Source organism: Poecile atricapillus, chromosome 2, assembly GCF_030490865.1.
Source record: "Poecile atricapillus isolate bPoeAtr1 chromosome 2, bPoeAtr1.hap1, whole genome shotgun sequence".
NCBI lineage: Eukaryota > Metazoa > Chordata > Aves > Passeriformes > Paridae > Poecile > Poecile atricapillus.
Genome location: NC_081250.1, coordinates 63,991,335 through 64,015,947, shown reverse-complemented (window position 1 = coordinate 64,015,947; position 24,613 = coordinate 63,991,335). Strand labels below are relative to the sequence as shown.

The following is a 24,613-nucleotide window of genomic DNA, read 5'->3' as shown; positions in this document are numbered from 1 at the left end:
AATTCAGCCATGCCTTTTTTTTTTTTTTTTTTAATCATTTAAACTTACATTATTGTATTTTATGTGAACACCCAGCATTTGGCTGAGAGCTTTGACATTAATGGAATGGCACAGTAATGAAATGGAGGAAGCTCCATTTTAAAGCTTGAGGTGTGAGGCATGATCTTGCAATGTTCCACAAACCAGTAGGCATTTCCCAGTTAGTATTATTGAACACGGGGCCAAAATCTGGATTTGCGTGTCTATCACTTCTTGGCATTATCTTTAGAAAAGAAATGAAGTCATTCCTTGGGAAAATGCAAGTGTCTGAATTGTGATAGTGGTCTAGTGGAAGACTGATGACCTGGGTAAGTCATTATTCACACTGTTTCTAGTCAGATTTATAGGGCTATCTAGTCATTGCTTTATTTCTTTTAATAAAATACGAAGTTCATAGCCCAAAATAATTCTGCTTTATTTGGGTATTTTAAAGAAATTTGTTCCATATATGATGAACAAGAACCTTATGCAAACATAATGAATTGTCAAAATCTACATTTTGAATATGATTCTCTTTTCCCAGAAGACCTACTCTGGGCAGAAAGTTCTTTCTCAGGAAGCTTGTAACTTTCCAAAGAATAAATCACAATCATAATAATTCAATCCCTCAATGAGCTGAACCAGAAAAGATGGCATCATTTGAGCCATGACTCAAGAATAGATTCACATGATATAAAGAATGGGAAAACAAATTGGTCAGTTGTAAGAGTTTTACACAAAGAGCCAGCTTGGTTATATTTTTCACTAAACACAGATGCTTGAGCAAGCAGAAAATTTGTTGATTAGTTTTCCCAAAAATCCTCACTGCAATCTAGAGTAATCGGAGCTTTAAAGTCTATACTGAAGCTGTTGCTCAACACAAAATCAAGTCTGGGATAAGGATAATTTTGGGGGGTAGTAAATGACTGCTTAGAGCCTGAATTAAAGTCTGAATAATTTCAATTGTAAATCTGATTTTCCTGTAGAGCCCAGCTGGAAACACAACTGCAGATGTGTTACGGGAAATATAATTTGGTTGGCTCACATTCCAGACTTGGAAGTGCTTGCAGTGCACTAATGCTGAGCAAAAGTATTGCCTCTCTGCTCAGGGTTATGGGACTGTTGTAGCTCTCCTGGATCAAATGTCAAGAGAACACAACCAAAAGTCCAGGGAACACACTGGAATACTAAGGCAGAAGTAGTACCTTGCCAGTAAGGCACCATTAGAAAATACTTTTATCTTCAACTGATACTTAGCAGTTTTTTAGACTTCCGCCAAAAGCAAACACCTCCTACCAAAATTGTCTAAATAGTTTTCTGCTAAACTGTCACAGTGGTGCTTCACCCATTTCCCCAGGGATGAACAGGCATCTCTGCCCATGTTGGTCTGCCTTAGTCATTGCTACAGGCTTCTTTATAGCTGCAGAAGCATCACCGCCTCCCAGAGGCTGAATATTTTAAATTAACAGGGAAGTGGAGAGCAGTCATTACATGATAACTGAATCGTGGCAAACGCTCTTTATGGTTTTATTGCTCGAATTTCTCAGGAAAAGGAGTTATAAAGTGTATTATCATGACTGATACCAGGAGACCTGTCACGATTACCTATGCATGAGCTTAAAGAAAGTGATAATCCTACAGATTAGCAAACGTCTTAATGGAGTCTAGTACAAGAATTTTATTGGTATAAAACTGTAATGCTTGCTTCTTTGGGTAGGGATTTTCTATTTAATATTCCTTCAGTTTATTCAGTCATTGATTAAATTGTATTTAATCCCATTTTATAAATCCTGTTTAGGAGAATGATAGTCCTCTGTAGACTCCACAGTCTGGCTGGCAAAATCTGGGCTGACACTTCAGAGAAAGTGAACCTCCAGGCTTACAATGATTTTTTGCTCATTGTGCAGTGATTTAAGGAAAGGCAGTAGTTCATTCCTGCCTTCTGTTAACAGTTAAAGGTAGAAGCAAATGCAAGACTTTTTCTCTTCGTTTTTCTCTGAATTTTCTGTACATGTACAGTGCAAAGAGCCCGACAGCCTTTACTTCATCAATTCTGCTTTGCTTTCAGCATTATTATTATTATTGGGAAAGGTGTGGTAAATTAAGACTCTTCCACTAATTTTTCCTCATGTGGAATTATTTTGCTGATGTAAATCATCACAGTTCTACTGGCGTCAGTCATGTCAACTAAAGAGCAATGTGACAAGCAGTTCTTCGTAGCAGCTGGCTTCTCATGTGCCCAGCTCAGATATACTGCTCTGTTACAGCAATGTCTAGGGTAGTATGAGCCCAGTTGCAGCTGATTAAAGATATTTACACATACAGAATAAATTCAGGAGTTGTTCCAGAGGTTATGCCCCGCTGTGCTCAGAAGTTATTTTACATCAGGGTGACTTAAATCATGAGGAACAGCTGTGTGAGCATGACTTGGCTCAGAGATGCCTTGGGGATATTCTGGACATCTTACCATACTGCTGTGTGCCCTGTCGTGTCCACCAGGCCTGTTTGTGGGTCCCACACACCAGATGTCACCATTCAAGCACTGGAGACCTGCTAAGTTCTGCCTTTCATGTCTGCAAACACTCACAGCTAATAAGCCTGGCAAGTGTGTGGGGAATCATTTTCCAGCAAGCCCTGTATTATATCCAGCCATTATACTTGCACATGACCCCACACTAGGCTCTTAAATTTTCTTGTCCTCTGGACAGAGGCAAAAATGAATTCCTGGTACACAGAAAACACATATCCCACATCATCCTGTTCCCATAACAACAAGCTGGATGGCATGAACCAGCTTTTTCTTGGAGCTCATCCACAGCAAAACAAGAGATCAAGGAGAGAAAACCCATGACTCCTGGTAGGGGACAGCCTAGGCAGCCAGGAGCATCTTGCTTCAAAGGTGCTGCCAGACAAAAGAGCTGCAAAAATCTGAGCCAGGGCCCCCCAGTGGGTTGGCTGCTGTCCTGAGAGCCCTCAGGGAGTGGTCACACTGCAGAGCAGGCTAAACATCTCAGTGTACTTCGTTTAAGTGTTCTGTTGTGCCCAAGGAGATGTTTTTCCTTTTATTGCTCCTGCAGAACACTGACACATGGAGCAGAAACTTTTCATTCTGAGTTCCTGGTTTGTTGGGGAGGCTCCAAACAGTAACATCCATCAGTGAAAATGCTGCCTTTCTTTCATGTTGCTCCCTGAGGAGATTGCACCCGCACCAGCCAATATTTTAGATCTACAGCAATTGATTTTGCATGATTGTCCCTTCTGGCCCCAAACTCCTACTTATCTACCATAATGTGAGCAGCCCAGAGCAAATTCAAAAGAGCAAGCAAACAAACAAAAAAATAAAACACCCAACAAAATAAGCCTCACTATACACTGTCCTTATGAAGAACTGTTCAGATATTATTGTCTAGCACAAGGAGTGTAATACATTTGATCATGCAGAGAATTGTTTTGCTGTCGAATTTCTTCGTAAATGTGAGAAAACTTTTTATTTTTTACTGACAATCTCGTTTGGATATGATTTTTTTCAGTGAAATCCTAGCAACTTTCTTTATGTAACCATAAATCTTAGAAAGGTTTCATTTGTAGTAAAACCTTTGTCACAATGTATTTGCAAAACTGTTGTAATCAATACTGCAAAAACCTATGAAGTATAAATCAAACAATACATTGTAAAGCACAAATTACAAAAAACTTTCCTGTCCTCTTGAATACGTAAAGCATATTGCAAAACAGTATGGATGGCACAGTGAAGGTCAGGCATGTTCACACATTAACATTTTAAATACAGAAAGTGCTGTTAGAGGTGGTTACATGTTGAGGTCTGTCTGCCCTGTTCCTTGGTTAGACACCTGCACTCAGTTTGATGAAACAGCTGGAGTTACTTTTCTGATCAACAGCAGCACCGCACCTCTCACTCCATCCTTACAGTTTGCACATGCAAATCCATTCTTTGCTCTGGCACCAGGATCCTTCCTCACCTCCATTTTCTCCAGTTTATTCTGATTGTGCTGCTAATGAGACACCTTTTTCCTGACCTGTGGCCTCCTGACTGCCTCGTGCAGCCCCTGTGATGTTAAATGAAGTAAGGCGCAGCAGCAAGCCAGCAATCAAACTACTGAAATCAACCTCTGCAAGCTAGGTGGGCTTCATTAACAGCTTTTTATTCTGGGCAGGACAGGAAGGAAGGCAGAATAAGGGAGCTGATGTTTGCCAAGGTCAGAGCTGTATGCTGGAGATGGTGCACTGAAATTTGGTGTGAAAGGAAAAAATGTGTCTTTGCAGCCATAGTAATAAAGCATGAGCTGCTTGCCTTTCTTGATTTACATTATCTGTAACTAGTATCAAGATTTTCAAAGATTAACAGAGATGTTAACAGCTGTTCAACATCTGGCAAGACTAGAAATTAGGTAGCAAGAAACAAGAGTTAAAATGGTGCTGTTCTGAGGAGCTGATGGAGGTCTTTGTAAAGCCCCAATAGTTCAGGGGCAGAAGTCACTGTAACAGCATGAGGAGGAATTAAATTAAATTAACAAGAGACCATAAAAAAAGGTAATTGGGAGAGCTTGGAAGGGAAGGGCTGGGTTTATTTGAAGAGCTCATTAAGGAAGGACTTACAATGAGGGAGCAGGCTCAGTCAGTCCCAAAGGATGATGGAAATGGGAATGTAACAGCACTTCATGGAGATGAAAGCAGACACTGGTACTGGAGACCAGGAACTTCCATGGCTTCTATTCATGACCTTCTTCATCCTCCAGTGCTGCTTTACTACTTGCACTGTAAGGACTAATTCAGATTTTGCTCCGTTTTTCCTACTGCCTAAATCACATTATTAAAAATTCTTGGGATTATAAAACTCCAAAAGCGATTGATAATCCATGAACTAATCTATCCAAAGTGGCATGGCTTTTTCTGCTGTGCATCACTTAAAAGTGGCAGTCACCATTAAGGCAGGAGCACTCTGCTGACTGAAAAGGGTGGATAACGGGATCTTCAAAGTAATTTGACTCTAGATGGGGAACATGGGTATCCTCATCTGGCTTTCACTAGGGGCTCTATCAGAGAGTGTGGGGAAGAACCCCATGGTCTATAGGTGCTGAGCAGCACAGGAGTAGAGGGTACATATAATAACAAGAGCATTCTTGGAGGAAATCTCTGTCCTCTTGTGTAGAAGCAATGACATGGTAACATGCAGTGAAAGCTGAGTTTAAATGCATCTACTTCATGGCAGGTACCTCAGTAAACACATGGAAGATGTGATCCTCATTGCAAATCACTTCTGTGGGTAGATTAAACTTCTTCCTATGTCCTAGTGTGAACTGCGACAGAACAGTTATGTGAGTCCTTCAATCCATGTTTTCTTGGAAACAGGAAGACTTTTGGGGAGGGGTATTTTTTTCTTTCTCCTTTTACTATGATGTTTGTTTCTGTAGAACCCATCCACATGCTGGACCTCATCCTGAATATCCCTCTGATGCATCCTCTTGAAAAGCATCATGGCATGGTGGATTAAAAACATTTATAATACCGTTCTTGCACACACATGTGGTGGGGCTAAAAGTGGCAACTTTTTCTTTTTGGTTCTTATGTGTGATGCTAGAAATGAGATAGTTTTAATTGCTTTACAGTCCTAAAGTCAAGTCTCCCATTAGCATCAGCTACTGTATCTTAAAGATGGTAAGAGCAAGCACTTAAATAGCACTTTCTGTCTTCAAAGTACTTTGCAGACATTCTTTACTTCTGAATTAAGGATCATTTTCTGTCACTTTTAACATTTTTCTGAGATAAATGTTCAATCTGCCATGAGAAAGGGACAAAGCTCCTGACTCTAAATTCTACACTTGAATAGGGCTGTGTTCTGCTGGTTTGCTCTCAGGGTGTAAAGTGCCCCCAAAGGACATATGGCTGGTATCACCTCTCCTGGTGGAAATCTTCAGACTGTAAAATCAGATGCCTGTAAAGCTTCTGCCTTCAAACAGCTGGTGTAGGAGGTGCTTGTGCTTCATTCAGCCCTGTGCCCTGCACACAGTGTGAGGGACAAAGGTCTTGAACTGGCACACACATGAGCTCCTGGCTCTGGAGAAGGCTGGGGACACGTGTGCACCAGCAGTTTATCCCCTGTATGGTGAGGAGCCATTGTCAGACATCTCTCGTGCAGCCTTGCAGAACCAGCTCTGCTTCAGGGAGCTGCTGTACCCAGGGTCGGGGGAACATTCACCGCAGAAGATGAAGCCATGCAGCATTCTTATCATTGCCTATCAGCACCCAGTAACTCACAGGGAAACTGGTCCAGTTGACAGAGGCTGGGGCCCATCTCTGAGTGACCAAGTTGAAGGAAGAGAAGGCTCTGTCGTGTCATTGGTATCATTGACAAAACTCCCATTGACTCCGATAAGAGTATGAGGATGCCCAACAGTGCTGACTTCTGATGTCATCTCTCTGGTTTACATTGTTTTTCAAAGACCCTTTTGTGCTTGCTCTGTATTCTGAATATTTGGGTCATTCCTATGTACAGAGCCCCCATTTGTAATTAGATTGTGAGGTTTGTTGACCCTATTATGTACAGGTTGACTATCAAGTCACACTGATCCTTCAAGATAGGATTTAATAAAAGCCACAAGAGGAGGAGGAGGGAAGTGAGTGGGATGAGGAGGACGAGGGTTGCTATTGTTCTGCCCTCACTGCTGCCAAACAGTCCCTTGTTTTTTTTTCTGTGTGTGCGTGTTCAAATGCTGTGAGCAAACAGGGTGCAGTCAGTAGGCTGGTGAGAGGGCAGGAAGAGGGTTAGCTGGATCCTAGCTAGAAATACTTGTGCAAGTCAGGAAGCAGGCATGGAGGGAAGGAAATTAAGTGGAGACATCTGTGTGGCTTAGCTTTCAGCAGCTCTGCCTGGGGTAGGGGTGGGAGAATCATGCCTAAGATGACATAACGTATTTTGTCTTTCGTGGGTTGGAAACAGAGGAAACTGCGAAAGCGAAGCATGGTGTGTGTCATGCATGGTCCAGGCATACCAAGTACATAATGGAGCAGTGTCAGTGTTTTCTGGTCTGCCTTTCACACTCCAAAGTAACTCTTCAAGGCAAAGAACTGAGAAGAATATGATATGGTCCAAAAACTGATCTTGGACTTTTTTCGCAGACGACTGAGCCAGAGGCCGACCGCTGAGGAGTTGGAGCAGAGGAACATACTGAAACGTAAGTCCTGATTCTGCTGACATTTAACCTGAAGCCAGATAATTTGGTTTACATTTCATGTACTTTGGTATTTTTTATAAACATCAACTATTCTCTGTAGGCATCACTGATAAAGGGCATCATAAGTGCAAATAAGTGTGGAAGTCTGTAATATCTAGAACTCCAGAAATGGTTCTTTAAGATCAGAGTCAGTAAATTTACAAGAATAAACAACCTATGGAGAAAAAAAACCCACATGTTGATTGACATTCCAAACAGGAGGTCAAGCATCCTGAAAAGCCTCCTTTATGCATCACTTATATAGGTGAGCATCTCATTGTAAGTTAGTAAAGATGTTAGGGCATAGGTTGATTAAGCTTTCCTAAAAGTCTTCCAAGCAATCTGTGCTAGCTGGATCTTTTATTCAATTTAAAAAAGAATCCAGTTTGACTCAGGGTTATTTCCCTAAAATGTTCCCCTGAAACTCTCCCTTCAAATCAGCCAAAAATTTGCTGGTAGATCCTCAGCATGTGGTGTTTTAAAGGGACAAAATACCATTCAGAAATCCTGAATCAAGTTAAGTTAGTAGATACATTGCCACTGACTTCCAGGGAAGCTGGACTGAGTCCAGTCCTCATGAATGAACAGGAAGAAAATGACCGTTTCTTTACTTGCATGTAATTGTTTTGAATATTAAAAACAAAAAAGCTGTTTATCTAATTGTTGTTACTTTGGAAATAGAAAAGAAAAAAAAAGTTCTTTCCCTTTAAATTAGTAAATGCATATTTACTAACAGTACCTTATGCATAACGAAACAGCACCTTATACATAATGTCTGTTTAGGTAGGTCCCTAATTCACCTTCTCTTGTTCAAATAACTGCATTGTATAGAACCATAAAAATGTGGTAGCAGAAGATTAATTATCTGAAAATCAGCAGAATTTATTTTTCAAAATCTTCATAACCAAACTCCTAGTAGATTAATGACGGTGTTAATGCCCAGCAAGGTTTTTTCATCTATTGATGTTATTACATGCGGCAGACAGAGAGAGAGAGACACCACTGTCAATGCAAAGATGAGAAAAGACCGGACAGCAGAGCAGCATGGGCAAGCCTGAGGCTGCTGTAAAAGCCATTTCTTTGGGGCCAGCCCTCTCTTAATAACTGTGCTCCTACTGTCTACTCCTAACTCTGGTGACTGGCTGCTGGAGGAAGTCAGGGGCAGTCTGGGGAAATATTTGGCCCATCCAGCTGTGATTGTCTCACAGGGGCATAGCAGAACAGCGGGAGAAGGGGGGACCTGCGACATGACAGATGCCAGGCTCAGGCACAGAGGGACAGAGGCCAATTCTCTGGCAGCTCATGTTGTCATCCTGGGACCTATGAACAAACTCATCAGGCACCACCTGGCACTGGTGCATGACCAGCAAACAGTGCCCTGGCACTGGGGGAGGTGGGGTCTTGGGCACCTCCTTTGAACCAGCATCAGCAGGGAGAAGCATCTCCAACACTGGGTGCCTTGCAGACATTCGTAAAAGACATCTTGCCAAGCTCAGCACTCACAGAGTGCCCTAAAGATGTCTTTTATTTCAGAGGAATTACCCCTTGAGTAACATCAGTTTCTTTTTTAATTGAATAAAGGCTCTTAAATGACATGGATGTTTGAAGATATTACCCTGAATCCAGAACCATATTATATTTCCTAAATGGAATTTTTGTAGCTTGCTTTAGCACAGATCTGCCCCAAAACATGTGTGTCTTGGTAAACAAACAGCTTCCTAATTACAGGAAAGACTAATGTGGTATTTCCAAGGCATTCCAGCTTTTGGTGAACCACAGCAGGAAAGAAAAAAATTTAAATCATTACATAATTTAAAAAAGGAAGCATAAACATGCCCTACCCTTAAACAAGTAAATATAAACATTTTCTGATTTGTACATCATTTTGTGCTATTCCTCTAGACTTCTAAGAAAGAGCATTATAATAAATATAATATAGAGTAGGGAAAGAGAGACTTAGGAAGTGTGAATAAAAAGAGTGTAAATTCTCTGCATAAGCAGGTCAAGCAATTTGCCAAAGCCCAGCTCAGAGCATGCACAAACACAGAAGAAAACTTACCAAGCTCTTGAGTAGACTAAACAGGATTTTCTCTGCAGTTAAAGCTGAAATCTCCCTGATGAAAATATCGTGTCTGGTACCATGATGTTCCTATTACACCTGTAACTGTGTTACTGCCCACGCTGGTGGGAAAAAATGAGGCAAAATGTGGTTGGGCAGCCAGTCCTTATACATGAATTGAATGCTTCCTTGGTCTGTGCTACTGCAATAATTGCGAGTTATCTTTACAAGGGCGAAGCATCCATTGCCAAGTTCTGCTACTTGCTGACAGCAACAGTGAAATCACAGAAGCTACAGCAAGGAAGCAGAGCAGAGACAACTGGTTCTAGTAGGGTCTTTCACTGAGGTATATCCCATTCACTGACTCATATTTAGGTCAAAGGCATGTAGTGGGAGAAGTCCAGGCCTGCAGGGTTTCTTTGAAGACTAAAGAACACTTTGCAGCTATACTTACTGTCCAAGTGTATAAGGATAGATACCTCAATCCCCTGTCATGCACCACCCCTGTGCCACTTCACAGGTGGATAAAAGCAATCCAGCTGTCAGCCTGATGCATTCAGGGTTGCATAAATTCCTCACAAAAATGATGGTTTGGTGGGTTCTGAATGCCTCAAACTGTATTGGGGAACATTTCACACTGGCACAGAAATCAGGTGTGAAAATTGCACCTACATCCAACCGCTCGCCCTGACATGCAGGTTTAGAGAAACAGACAATCTCCTGAACACATAAGATAAAATAAAGCATCAGTTCTATAGCTTCACAAGATTGGCATGACTTAACTTCAAAGAAATAGCTAAAACAAAGTCACTTTCTAGTTTTGAAGGAGAATGTGCTCCTATTTTCCAGCATTTACCTGCCTGAAGTCTTAAGCCTGCCTGGCTGGGCTTAGAGTGGGGAGAACAGAAAAGCATCAGATGCCAAGGACAAAAATGAATAGCCATTACTAAGTTTTATGCCTAACTCTTTGGCTGCTTGCAGTTCTACCCTGACTCTGTGTGGATTCTCTTTAGTGCTGTGTCTGAAAGCAGGAATTTGCAGGACCAACTCCTCCAAATTTGAGACACAAAGGGAAGAAAAAAATTGCTAGAGGATCAATTGCTAGAAGAGTATCCAGCCCAGTAGGGACAGAAACCACCGACAGAGGAAAATTACGATTATCAGTGTAGGTACTCCAGTGATTGCTTAAAAAGACAGTTGTGATTCCCTGCTGTCTTATGTTCTTTTTACTCCCCTACTGGTTTCCTTCCTTCTGAAAATATAAGCAGTATTTTTGGTAAAATGGCACTTAAAGATCAGAAGTGTAGTGTGAAACATCATAACATTGACAGGTTCTTTGTCCACTTCGGTGGAGATTTCCCGGTCCTGCTGAAGTCAGTGAGCAGTTGTGATAGCACTGTCAGCTCTACTGTCCTGAGCAGTGAGAAACCTGGTTTCCAGCCTGGCCCTCCTCACCTGCTCAGAGGCTTCTGTGATCACTAAACTTTAGGTCTCATTTCTGTGTAGGGAAAGCCCAGTTTTCTAGTGAGAGTGCTGGCTTGTGCTCTCACAGCTGAAGAAGCTATGGCTGATGGATTGTTACTGCTGCTCTGAAGGAGGTGCCTGCTCCATCTGCAGGATCAGCAGAGAGGAACATGGGCTGCTCCCTTAAGCTTAGTGCAGTCCAAATTTTAACAATTTAAATCAAGGCACCTATCCTCAGCTGGCCTTTGAGGTCTATCATGTCCCCTGCAGAGAGTTACTCTTGCCTGAGCTAGTCCTAGCTGAGCAAAAACTGGATCCCAGCAGGGGTGCAGAATACTTACTGGAAAAGCTGATGAGTTGTGTTTGCTCTCACCTGTTATGTGCTGGCATGATTGGAGTAAAGAGCATTTCAGCCATCAGCAAAGCAGTGGAGACAGATCCTAACTGATCAAGAAGCTGAGTACCTGGAAACATGGGATTTTAGTGACTTTTGGTAAAGGTCAGTGCAAAGACGATGCATGACAGCCTGCTCCTAAGTTGAAGAAGAGCTAGTGTACTCAAATGTTATTGAGCTCTTGGGGGAGAAGAGTTGAGGCATGCCCTGGTAAGGAATTGTAGCACGTGATCTTTTGACTTAATGTTGAAAGTTAATTGACTTAGGATAAGCTTCTATGCTCAAGTGTGATACTTTGAAGGCTCATGATGGAAAGACACACTCTCTTAAACTCTGCTCATGCCATAGGAAGTTGCATGATTTTCCTGGCACCTCTATTCCAAAGGATTTTTTCTATTATCTCCAAAAAGTAGCTACAAGAAATTATCCTGCAGATGGGAAACAGATACATGTGTCTCTTTTCCAACTATTGACCTTTCGGAATCGGACCCTATCGTAGCTAAGCCCCCTGAGGCCTCCAGGTCTGTGGGCAGGGAGATAACATTATTTGAAGAGCTGGCTTGCTGCCCAGCCCTTCTAGAAAGTGACACACATGAAGAGGTGCCAACACTGGGAAAGGAAGGAAGCTGTAGATGTTTTATGAAGTGTGTGAAGAAGCGCAGTAGCTACGGATCAAGGACGTTCACCAGCCCCAGAGGGACATACTGTGCATCAGAGAGGTCCTGAAACATTAATATACTTACTGATAGAAAGGCTTATTTTGTTGCAAACTGTGCATGCCTGATGAGTCCACAGTCTGAGATCCTTGTAAATCTTTTACAGCCCGGAATGAGCAAGAGGAGCAGGAGGAAAAACGAGAGATTAAGAGAAGATTAACACGTAAGGTGAGAAGCAACTTTGATCCTATTATGACACTAGTGTAACTTTCTCCCTACTGCACAGTTGTTCGCCTTTTTCCTTCAGAACCATTTTCAAAAGTAGAGTGTGAAACAAGTCTTACAAAAAAATCTTTAAAAGAAATCATCAATGTTGCAAGGTGTAAGTCCACAGAGAGCAAAAGAAACCACTTTGTAGGCTACTGCTGGTAACATTTCAAACAGGAAAAGATCTGGTCTTCATAACTGAAGGAGTTTTGAGCAGTGAAGGATAGAGATCAGCATTTACAAGGACCAACGCTTCTTGTAAATGTAATGGCTTCTGTAGCCATTACAGAGAGCTAAGTTAAAGCAATGCTGGCTTGAAAATTCAAAAAAAAACCCTCATAAAACTGGAAGCTAAACATTTTCTGGAAAGGGAGGTTGTCAAATGAGGTATTTAAACTAAATAGAGACAAGCATTTGCAAAAAAGCGTATAGTGCAGAAAACAATCTTGTATTGGCAGGAAAGGACAAACAAAACAGCATCGCTTGATTCAAAAGTCATTTACTCTTAAAACTGAAGAACAGGCATTTCAGATGCACACACTCAGTTTTGCAGCTGGCATAAATGTCTACGGATGCCCAAACATATACAGTGAACAATCCATCCTGCTATTGCAGATTAACTTTCTTTCAGCACTGACATATTTCCTATCTCCAGAAGTAAAGAAAACCTTCTAAAAACTCACATACTTGTGAAGCAGCAGCATTCCCTTTCTGTACAGTTTTAGATGGCTTAGTTTTTTTGACCTATGTGATCACAGCTTTCATGGTATAAATAATAATAATAAGGAAAGGTCTCTAAATATATGTGGAAAGGTTATATTCTGAGAACTGAATTGCTTTCTACCACGGTTAAAAATCTCATGCTTTATTCTCAGTTCATGTAAATAGGTGGAATTCTTGGTCACCAGTGGGGGGATACTGTTGTTGTCTGCAGGAGCTAGAGAGCCTTAATATTGTTTGTAAAACACTTATATTCCTCACCACGATGACAGGGATGACTTTGCATTCCCTCTTAGCACTGCCTGAAAGAAAAGATCCTAACTGCATTGCAGATGTTTCATGGGATGAGGCTCTGCGCAAAGGCTGGAAATACCATTTTACCAGGCTTTCAATTTCCCTGTACATTGAAGGGTAAACATGTGCAAAAATCCAGTGCAGAGCTTGATGCCATTTGAGGAGCAGCTGTAATAGATACGGAGCAAAGCTCCCCATACCCAGTGTGCCACCTGAGAAGTGAGGGCTTGCTGACTGAGCCGGCACCATCACCACACGGTTCCCATCCTCCACTCTCCTGTAGGAAAAGTGCAGAACACAGGAATCATCTGTTACAGGCAGAGGCCACAGCTCAGATAAGCACTCAGGCTGCCACCACTTCACATCGGTGTCTGCTCCCTAAAACCTCACCAGTTTTCTGGGAGATTTCTTGCTTTGTCTTGTTTGCACATTCAAGTAGAAGCAACAGGGAAAGCAGCATCAGTCCAAGGCCCTGGCATTTGGCTCTTTAATGTTCATACCCCTATTCCTCGTCACATACCTTTTAGTCTTATTTTTGGCTTCCTCTCTAGTAAAAATTTTTCTCCCCCACATTGCTGGGCTTGATAGCAACACGACTTAACATAGTTTCATTTGGATCATCTTTTTAAACTGTTGTAAATTGTTCTAGTGACATGTGTCATTTTAATGAAAGAACTGCAGGGCTGATCAAAACAACAGATTTTGTTCTTACCTACCAAACATACTATCATAAAAGCTCAGAAATCTCTGGGGAAAGAAGTGAATAAAGTGTGCTAGTGTTTTAGATAACAACTAGAAATGCCAACCACCGAGTGAATCCTGCAAAAATAGTTGTTATTCCCCAGCTGTGTCTTTCATGAGCCTGTCCCAGATGTGTCGTTGTGTATACAGCAGAGTGGCAAGCTCCTTCTGTCAGTTTGTACTGAAGCCTTAGTACCAAAAGGTTTTAAATCTAAAGATCAAGCAGAAGTTTAATTGAGCACAGCAAGTGTGTTGCCCAGCAGCCCTTTCTGTATGCACTGAGTTTTCAAGCACACACGTGCCCACAGGGTAAATTCAACATGAGCAAACTCTGCTGTGTTTCCTCTTTTGTAAACGTGTGTAGGTGGGAATAAGAAGAGAAGTAGGTTCTGTAGAAGCCACTGATGAGACTTTTGACCTTGCACTACAGAAACTGCTACTGTCCCCAGTTTTTTTTGGTGGCAACATTCCAATTCCAAGGGGAGAACCCACTCCATCCATAAAAAAGCTGTTCTTAAAATTCTGTCAGCACTGACATTTTGTTACAGTGTTATGATGATAAGTTGTAACATGACATGCTGTAATAAGTAAGATTACCTTGCTAGGTCTAGATTTGTTATTAAAGTCATCAATAAATATCCAGTTGAATTCATCATCTGGACAGGTAATTTTAAAAAAATAAAAAAATTCAAAGAAATCAGGTGACCTATAGCAAGCTGTCCCTCGTAGCACTTTCCATCCTCGCTGACTCATCTAATTCCACATTAACTGGGGTGAGGAATAGCTACCACTCAAATAACAAAATGAAGGCACATGCTGTTGGCTAAGTTACTCAGCAGCTCGTGTCCCTCCTGCCCAAGGAAGGAGAGTGGGAGCATGTTTGCCTGTCACCTGAGATGCCCAGCCATCTCAGGTCCCTGTCCTCTCTCTCCCTGCCCCTCAGGCCACTGAGCACCTTTGGGCACACGGACTTGCATCATTTGAGTGGAAGGACGTGTGGATTAGGAAGGTTTTTTCTCTGAGCACTGGTCTCGATCTTCAGTCCATTCAAAGAATTTTAATGTGCAGAAGCCCTCTGGAAGTGCTGCAGATGGGTCACGTCCACAGGGAGATCTGGGCCCCCAAGAATTACTAGCAAGAACGTATCTTCTCTGAACCATGACAAACTTGGCCAAGGACCAAGGCAATCAACACAAGCCTGAATGTCCCCTGAGGACTTCCATTACAGGGAGAGAATTGTAGCTTGGATTAACAGAACACATTACAAATCACTTGCAAAGTGGAATTGAAGTCTTCTTTTCCTACCTTCTTTTCTTTTAAATGGCACCATGCTTCCCGATCCCCAGAGCTGCTTACTGTTTTCTATCCCCCCACTGCCAATAGCTTATTTTTCTCAGAGGTCTAGCTCCAAAAGGAAATCTCTCAGAGCTATAATACTGACTACCAAATTGAAGAGGTGTGTCTGTTTCTTAAAATCCATGAAATAATATGAAATCTTTGCTCCTGTTAAATTCTTGCCCCAGTCCAATTTAAATGCGCTGTTCACTGGTGCCTCTCTGGGAAATGTCTCCCCTGCTTGAAGATGTTCAAGCTTTTCTTTAACTGACCTCCACTGGCTTGCATCAGCAAAGGCTGTTGAAAATAATGAACTCTTGAGAGAGGTGGGACTCATCAGAGAGAGGTGAGAGAGAGGCAGCGGGGAGGAGAAAGGTCAGAGAAGAAAGAAAGGTTAGTGGCTAATTCGGATAAACTGCATTTATAGTCCGAGGGAAAGGTCTTCAGGGCATTTTCTTCACATCCTGCTCCTATATCTTTACTGCAGAAGGAGAGGAGCAAAGGGGTGTGCTGCCGGCTAGGGTTTGTAATTTTTTGGCTTGTTTTCTTCTTTAAATAACAACTGCAACATTTTAATGAGGTAACAGAGCAGGCAATGATGACATGCTAAGATAAGCTTCCTTGTGACTGAAGTGGGGCAAACTCAGCATTTTGCATTTGACTAAATCTCAAGACCAGACTGGCAAGAGTAAGTCCCCCTCCACTTTACCTGGTGGGGTGCTTGAGTTTCTTCATTTCCCATGCCATGGACAAAGAGGGGTGTGTTAAACCTTCCCTTTCAAATTGCCTTAGTATCAAAGCCTGGAAAATGCCCATTTGTATATACAGCACTCCAGAATGCACAGAAGAAAATCTGACCTCCTGTGACAAGGCATGAGAGGTCCTGTCCTCATTTACTGCTCTCGCATTAATACAAATGCATTTTGAAAGGGAATTTTACCCTGGTGCACACTCAAATAATGAGTCACTCACCACAGAACTACCCTGCTCTCTCAACTCCCAAATCTTCACAAATAGATAAATAGAAATGTAAATGCCCAGGTATTGCACACAGAAAGAGTCCAGACACACTCATGTACATGCACGCCTTTGACATTAGCAGAGGTAAGTTAAAAAGGGTCCAGCTCAGTAAGAACCCCTTCTCCCTGCCTGGAGCACCACACCTTCTGCAGACAATTGCATCGTGCCCTTGGCCATGTCCTTGTCCTGTAATTTTTGAATGTGCCTTATTCTTTCTGCCTGTTAGAAGAGCTCATTCTCAGGTGTTGCTCGATAAGGATTCTGTAGCATTAAGCAATTTAGACCCAAGAGACAGACACAGCTCACAGGTCATAAAAATAAACTGCAAGGTGAGATCTCAGATGAGGTGGGCCCTCAGTGTGGACACACATTGGACTAACACCTGCAGTGGGGCTGCTTACAGACTGTCCTGCAAAGCTGATTCCCCAGCTATTCAAGAGTTAAGAGAGCTCTGGGCAGCCCAAACATTTTACAAGACTCTCACAACTAGAAGGTCACAAGAAATCTCTGCAATGGTATGAGAAGAAGGCAGGGAAATTTGTTAACTATTGAAATAATGTAGCTTTAATTAATGGCTTTTAGGAAATGACTTAGTGTGGTTGTCTCTCTCATTACACTTAGCATGATCAGATTGGCACTTTGGTTTAATGTACTGAATATATTTTGTGTGCATGTATTTATATATGGAAATATATGTAGATTTATGGCTACACATGAACTATGTGATACCAGCTATGAATTTTCAGGACTCTTTCACAGCCAGAGCACTGGCACAAGAGTCAGTGCTTCTCTTTTCCATTGTCATTCCAGTTCTGCTGTGCTTCTCAAAGGCAGGACATTAGTGCAGCTCTGCAGACTCACCACATGAGGAGTCTGAACCCAACTTGTGTGTGCATGCTCAAGGATGCTGGTGTAAGGAGAGCAGCCCACTGCCGTCTCCCGTCACAATCATCTTTTCTAAACAGAGAAGAGAAAGACAACCAACCATGCCAAGAACAAGCACACAGGCTTACAGCCAGATGCAGGATAGGTCAGTGGAGCTCCACCCAAGTGCTGAAGAAAGGAGGGATTTTTCACCCTTCACTTAGTATCCTGGCTGTTTGAAATCTTAATACTCGCTGGAAAATGAAATGCAGGGAAGTGAGATACTTCATTTGGGAGAAAGGTGGATTCAGGAGCATAAATAATGTTTCAGAATAGAATCTCAAGCATTTTATTAAATATTTAGACCTTTCATCATTCACAAGGGTAAAGTATTTCTAACATACCTATTTCTAGTGAGCAGGAATAGCATAATACACTGTGTAGGAAATTGTTATCAGGATATTATTTTTCCTGATCTATCCTGGTTACAGATGTTCTACTCTAACAGTGAAACTTTTCAGTTAATCTACAGCCACATGCCCACATTTATGTAGCACCTACATTCAGAAACAATTGTTTAATGGCTTCTGACATTCACCAGCATGCTGTGCATCCAAGGAGAATTGATCCCTGGAAGCCAACTCCTGTCCCTGCCCATGTAACTGACTGTGCAACACATGAACTACCAGCACACTAATTTAAGAGGAGTTTTTCACTGTGGCTGCCTATTCTGTTGTGGAATTTGAAAGAAATGCTTGAAACAATGAAGATGCTTTCCTGACATGATGCAATCCACCATTGCCATTTCTTTTGGCTTGTAGCATGCAACATAGACTTTTGAAAGTCAAATACTCTGTGATACAAAGCACAGCTGTCAATAGATACAGTTAAAAGTTCAATGAGCACTAATCATCCCACCTGCCTTTTCTGGAGGTAAGGACAGATCTGCAGAATATCAGAAGGGTAAAGAAAGTTGTTTTTCACCCTTTGCATGTAATTCAGAGCAGGAGCCACTCCATGCCTTGGCCTGACTCTTCCCAGGCAGTGCAGAAGTATAGCAACAGCAGCAGAAGGCTGGAAAGTGCACACACAGCCTTTGCAGGTCATTTTAGAGTTGTCTTTGTCTCTTCCTGGGATATCAGTGCACTAGGAGACTTTCTTGCCTTACATCTCATTTCTGCCAAGGGTGATCAACTTCTGCTGGGAATTGAGATCTCCAGCCATAGCAGCTTCCCAAAGAACAGTGGGTTGTTCTGGCAGCAAGGTGAGACTATATTCAAGGTGTTATAACAAGAGGGCTTTTCCCAGATAGTAATTCTGTGAAAGGCAGATAAAAGCAAAGCACTGGGAATGTCCGAACCCTCTTATTACCATAACGAGAGTTGCAGTAAAATAAATCCCCAAGCAACACTCTGTGGGGAAAAGGCCAAGTCCTGATGTCTTTTTCTACTCCTTCCTCAAACCTGCAGCTGAGTCAAAGGCCCACAGTAGAAGAGCTACGTGAGAGGAAGATCCTCATCCGCTTCAGTGACTACGTGGAAGTGGCAGACGCGCAGGACTACGACAGGAGGGCGGACAAACCCTGGACACGACTCACAGCCGCTGACAAAGTAAGTGGAGCAGCTCTAGGAGAGCCGTGGCCTAAACAGCTAGAGCATGTCATGGCAAACAGCATTCCTTGGGTCAGACAGATCCCATGGCTGTCAAGGAATAAACATCCACCTGACATCCCTTCCCAACACACCTGTGGGGTTTTTTTTTCCATTCATGAGGTTCGTTTGTTTGTTTGAAGCAGAAATCCTTGGCCAGAAGGTTTCTATATGCATGGAAACCAGGAGAGGGAAGGAATCCCAAGCCCCTTAAGGAAAGGTCTTGATGACAGCCCTGTTAGTTGTTTGTTGGTTTTGGTCTTACCACATTATGCTGCCAGCTGAGAACTCTGGCAAGACTTAGCAGTGAGACAGGAACATGTGCCAGAGTGGCTGTGCCAGGACAGGACAGGCTTGAGTGTGAAAATGCCAGCAGGTCAATTTGGCAAAGGTACCTCCATCCCTCCAAAGCCAGGTTACTTCTCTCTAGTGTGTTACAACAGGGGTCTTTGCCCAGGATTTCTGCCACAGAGTATTTTAAGTGAACTGAAATCACACAAGACCTGCCAATGAAAAAAAAGACACATGTTTGGCATTGATGGCAATACCCTCTGAGCACTGGTGGAAATTCCACTAAATAGTGTCTCTGTGTGTTGACATTGATGGCAGAGGGATTAAATTGCTGGCAAATTGTATCAGTCACATACTGAGGGTCTCAATGGGACCTCAGGAAAAATATTTAAAAGATTTTATGGACATTGTAAGAAGTGAGGACTATGAGGCTCAATCATGAATCTTAAAGTCACTCTATGATGCCCTTTTAATTTTAAAGACTTTCAGATATCTGAATTCAAGCCCTGGCTATTTCTTTGCCATGGAACTCACTCATTCAGCAATGGAGAGCATGACATCCAATGTTTAAAGCATTAGCAAAATTCCCAGCCATACCATTCATCTATGATGCTCTTGGTTTTATTCACAAAGGACAGCCTGTTTTACTTGTATAATTCAACCAAAGGACTTGTATAGTTTTGTGATATTGTTCTCCTCCTTGATACTGGGATTTCTTCAGTTTAGCTTTGGTTAAGGTAATGTAGCATAAACTTATCAAAAAAAAAAACCTTCCTCAGGACTATCCATAGACCATAATATACTGGGTTAAATTAGCTTTTCTCATTTTACATCACCATGTTTGACAAGATATTAGTCAACTGACTTCCCTTTATTCTCTTAACTCTTAGATGATGGAGGGAATAAATATCCCAGCTGGTTCTACAGCCTTTGAGAGATCCCTGTCTGGGATGAAACGTTTAGAGAAACTTCAGCTGGGCATGGAGATTTGATCTCTCATCCTATGTGTCTGAAAAGAACAAGCATTAAATACCACTATTAAATGTAACCTAGTAAAGAATTTAGTATTAAGGCAGAGTACTTTGATGTCACTTTTTCTTTTATAATGCATGTGCAAGTTCAATAGCCAGAGAAAAGTTAATTCCTTCAAATTAGCCTTTTCTCAGCAAAGCACCATCAGAATAAGAGATGTTTGTCATTCTAATATTAGTGCCCTTTATGGCATAAGGAAGCAGATATATTGGTTTTTGTTTGTGTCCTGTGGGCAGTATTCTGATTTCTGCCATTCAGGTGACCTGCTTTTCCTCAACACTATGTCCACTGTTGGAAAAAATAGCCAGAAAAATTGAAACAAAGCTGCATCATCCTAGACAGAATTATTTTCTTCCAGAGCTGTGATTCAATACCTGTCTTCACTGGTCAGCACAGACTAGATTTATTGCAAAAACAGATTTTAGCAATGGGCTTTTCTGTTTGCCAGTAAATCTTGTTCTGTGTGCTGGATGGAGGGAACTGCCTTCAGTCAGAGTTTGTCTTTAGCAGGTCTGACTCTTAAGGGAAGGAAAAGAGCATTTTTGCATCTCTCCAACAGATGAGGGATGGAGGGGTGAATAGATCTCAGTCCCTGTGGGAGTCAGTTGCCCCTGTGGCCTCCTTCAAAGTCACTGCAGTAGCAGATTGGTCTGCTGAAGGCAGCCCTGGAGCTGCTGCATAGCCATCACTCCGTCCTGATGGATGAAGCAGTGCCTGACAAGCACTTCTAAGGGAAATAAGAAACCAAAGCTGTGGAGAAGGAGCAGAAAGGACCTTTTCTGTACAAAAACACTTGCAAAATCAATCACTTAGGTTTTGTCAAAGCAAAGGTAGTTGGCGACTGGAGCAGTGGCTGTTGCAAAAGTCCTGTTTTGGGCTTGTGCTACTCATACTGGTTTAGATTTGATTTTAGATCTTTCACTGAGAAAAATTCCTGAGAGATGTGATTACCATTTACTGGAGCAACCCCTTTCCACCTCTGATGCTGAGGTTTTCAGCATCACACAGAAAGGCAGTGCACACACCTCGGACCCATGGGAGCATTTGGCCACAGCAGACACCTTGCACGTCCCCTCCAAATGCTCACAGTGAAACACTCATGAGCAACAAATATCACAGAGCTGTCAGAGGTTTTGACTCTGAGCTTGGGACTTGAGACATTTCTGCTGGGCACACTCTCTACCATGCAGCTGAGTCCCTCCAAGTCACCCCCTCTGGTTTTTATTCTTCAATATTTCTCTTCCTGCCAGTGCCCTTTGGTTTTCTTTTCCCTCACAGACAGGCCATAGAGGCTGAATACAACCACACCGTGGCAGGTTTTCTGCTGGGTTAATCTGTCTAATCCCTTCAATGAACAGCACAGCAGGGTCAGAAGAGAGGAAGAGGGCAGAGGGGCACAGCCCGAGGCAGAGTAGAGGGCAGGGAGCCAGGTATCCCTCTTTCCTTCCCAAGTACGATCAGTCGCTTTAGGTAACTTCACCTGAGGAAATTCAGGACCAATAAAGGCAGAAGACATCTCATACACAAGTCTGTCAGGATCTGGGCGCAGTCTAGTCACAGTCCAGCTCTGGAACAGATCACAGTGTTTCACAAACTGCAGTGCTCTTTTTGTTTCTTATGCTTGTGCTAATTTGGATTTTGTACATGTAAACCTTTACATAATAAGCCAGAATTGGGTTCTGTACCTGCAGGGTCTGTGATATGCTTTCAAATTGAGCCATTCCACCAAAGCATTTCTCTCTTCCCTTTATGTGATTTAGAACATGCTTATCGCTGTTCCTTTTCACGTTTTAGAGTCTTTATGTTTGTCTTTGTCTCTCTGATAATGTTATCTCTCTGCTTTACTTTTAATATACTGTTTTGAGAACAAAGTGAACTTATTTTGATCTCTCTCATTTATACATTTATGAGTTTCTTTGTCCTTTGCAGGCAGCCATTCGAAAAGAGCTTAATGAATTTAAAAGCTCTGAAATGGAAGTTCATGAATTAAGTAGGCATCTAACAAGGTAAGCGAAGAGATTAATTTTTTAAGACTATAAATGAATACTGTTGTTTTCAAAAAAAACAAAGCCAGCAGCTGTTTCTCCAACATACACTGAGCACACCATGAGGTCTAGACAACATTTAGAATTACAGGCTGTAAAAGCAACTCACAGAGATGAACACATACTGCCCCATTATGTGGAGTTATGCAGGCATGTGCCATTTAATGAAGTATAACTTTTTTTTTTTTTTAAATCATCATGCTGCATATCTGTTCTTCTGAGATCAAAGGTTAAAAAAGGAGTTGGTGTCTGGAGGAGGACAGGGAACCCTTGCAGAGCACATAGCAAAGTCTGAATGAGCGCACACTAAACCCTGCTGTGTGTGCAGCTGTTCCACACCACACAGATCCCACCCACAGGTCTCTGTCCTCCACATCCAGCCATGCATGACACAGTGGGGCATAGCAAGATCCACACTGTAAAAGAGGCACTATTATTTACATCTTGGGCTTCTTTTTGGTTTTAAAGGGAGAGGCTGAATGAATTATCCATGAGCCCAAACCAACCACCTTCCTCTCTGACAGGGAGAAGTCAGCCCTTTGCAAATCAACACTTTAGACTTTAAAGACAAGTGTTGGGTAGTGAGGACAAGTGACAGTGAGATCTGGTGCAAAACTGATCTGCCCTTGTATTAATGTGTTCATCAGTTCAGTGCTCATGAAAAATGCAGGTGGTACTTTTAGGAAAAATACAGAAAAGCTTAAGGCAAAATTAATTTTGTATTAGGGGATTTTTATGTGTATAAATTAATAATTATATTAAAATTCACCACATGTATTATGCATATATTACCTTGCAGAAATGATCTCCCTCTCCATCCTAGCATGTGCTAGGCTGGTTGCACTGGGGTTTGTAGTGACAGAGTGCTGCTAGAGACAAGCCAGCTGCTCCTGAGCCACAAGGTCTGGGAGAAGCCTTAGGATGTACAATTGGCCTAGATCTGTTGACCCCAGTGACTGAGCCTTTGTGGGACATTTGGCTCCTCCAGGGTGAGCTGACAAATGTAGAAAGGACGAGTCTGCTTTAAAGGGGGTGTTGCTACAAGTAGTCAAGCTCCATTGAGAGCTCCATTGAATTCCATAAAGCCTTTAGCATCCCACAGTGAAACTGGTTTTGTTTTCCAGAAGTCTCTCTGGCTGCTTGGCTTTCACAGGTTTCTGCACAGTATTTTCCTCCTCTTCCAGTGTTGGAGTGAGCAGTGACCCTTTAAAGTTTGTATCTGAAAGCCACTGAGCAGGGTGGACTCGAGTCTGGGCGAGGCATGCAGAGAGCCACAGCTCATACAACAGGCACTGGAATAAGGGCTTGCCTGAAGAACAGCAGGACTTACTGGTTTGACAAGTGGCTTTGTGAAATACACACTTGAAGGAAATACGCTTAAACAAAAGAGAGTAATTCCCTTAAATAAACTTAGATAAATCACCATTATAAAGTCATTAGCAAGGTAATGAGCTCTTCATGTCATTAAGCAGTGGCAAGAGCAAAGAGTGTGAGTGTCACTTTACTAGTGGGACACATTAATTAATTCATAATAGAGTGAAAAATCAAAGCTTCAAAAACATGTATTTGCAGAACTGACAAACCCAGGCCTGTGACAGGGTGCCTTGCAGGAAGGGTGGCCATTTTAACTCCATTTGTCTCTCTAGCTTCCAGCATTAAAGAATAATCACAGTTAAACTGTATGTAAATCTTTCTGGCAAAATAGCATAAGGTTTGTCTAAACCAGACAATTTTTGTGGAGTCAGGCCTTGTATGGCCTGGAAGAGGGAGAGCTGATCTGCTATCACCCACTCAGAGATCCCATAGGATGGACGCGAAGTGTATGAATGTCTCTGCTAGATTTTGCTGCAAACAGCTTGTGCTTATGAACTCTGAGTCTGGCAAGGGCCAAGAAGTGTGAGTGTCTGTCTGTTTTGGCTCCTCTTGCCGGCCTGGCTGATGCTGCAGGAATTGAACTGCCTAATGGTGTCACTGTAACATTTAGTTCTCCTATTTTTTTTTTATATGCAACATACATGTGAGGATATTATCTTACTGTTTCGCTTTTTCTTTTTCTCCCCTTGGGTTTTAGGTTTCATAGACCGTAGCAGATCAATTCTACCTGACTACTATGCCATCTTCAAAACATAACTAAAAGGAACCATAAGTGCTGGTATTATTCACTTCCCTGTTACGTACAATGTAAATCTTCCGAACTGCCTTTTTAAAAAAAAAAAAAAAAAAAAAGAGTAGAAAAATAAATATTAAAAAAAAGGAGAATTGTATTTACATGTGATGAGTACTGCAGCATCATCAGACCTGCTGGTTCAAGCTTCAGTAACAGAAAATACCCCTGGTGGGAAATCGTGCCAAGACTTGGCATCTATGTATAGGACTTTCCCGGCATGTGGATTTACCATATGTGTTCAAGCCCAGCTGGTGGTGCAACCATTGTTGGCTTCAGGCACCCCTCATCCTGACAAGCCTCTGTCATCAACCCTAGAGAGCCCTGAGATGGTGTTCACAGAATCACTTGGCCTGGGTGAAGTCTCC

The 24,613-nt window shown here is 42.2% G+C and overlaps 1 protein-coding gene across 1 annotated transcript in view; it reads left to right on the top strand.

Moving 5' to 3' along the window:
- PHACTR1 (phosphatase and actin regulator 1) overlaps positions 1–24,277 on the top strand; it is a 294,138-nt gene extending 269,861 nt beyond the window's left edge. Inside the window, exons 12-16 of the mRNA XM_058832069.1 lie at positions 7,156–7,211; positions 11,990–12,051; positions 18,534–18,674; positions 21,966–22,042; positions 24,153–24,277. Of these exons, the coding sequence (XP_058688052.1) occupies positions 7,156–7,211; positions 11,990–12,051; positions 18,534–18,674; positions 21,966–22,042; positions 24,153–24,168 (352 nt within the window). The 3' untranslated portion in view covers positions 24,169–24,277. The remainder of the gene's footprint in view (positions 1–7,155; positions 7,212–11,989; positions 12,052–18,533; positions 18,675–21,965; positions 22,043–24,152) is intronic.
- The last annotated feature ends 336 nt before the right edge of the window (positions 24,278–24,613 follow it).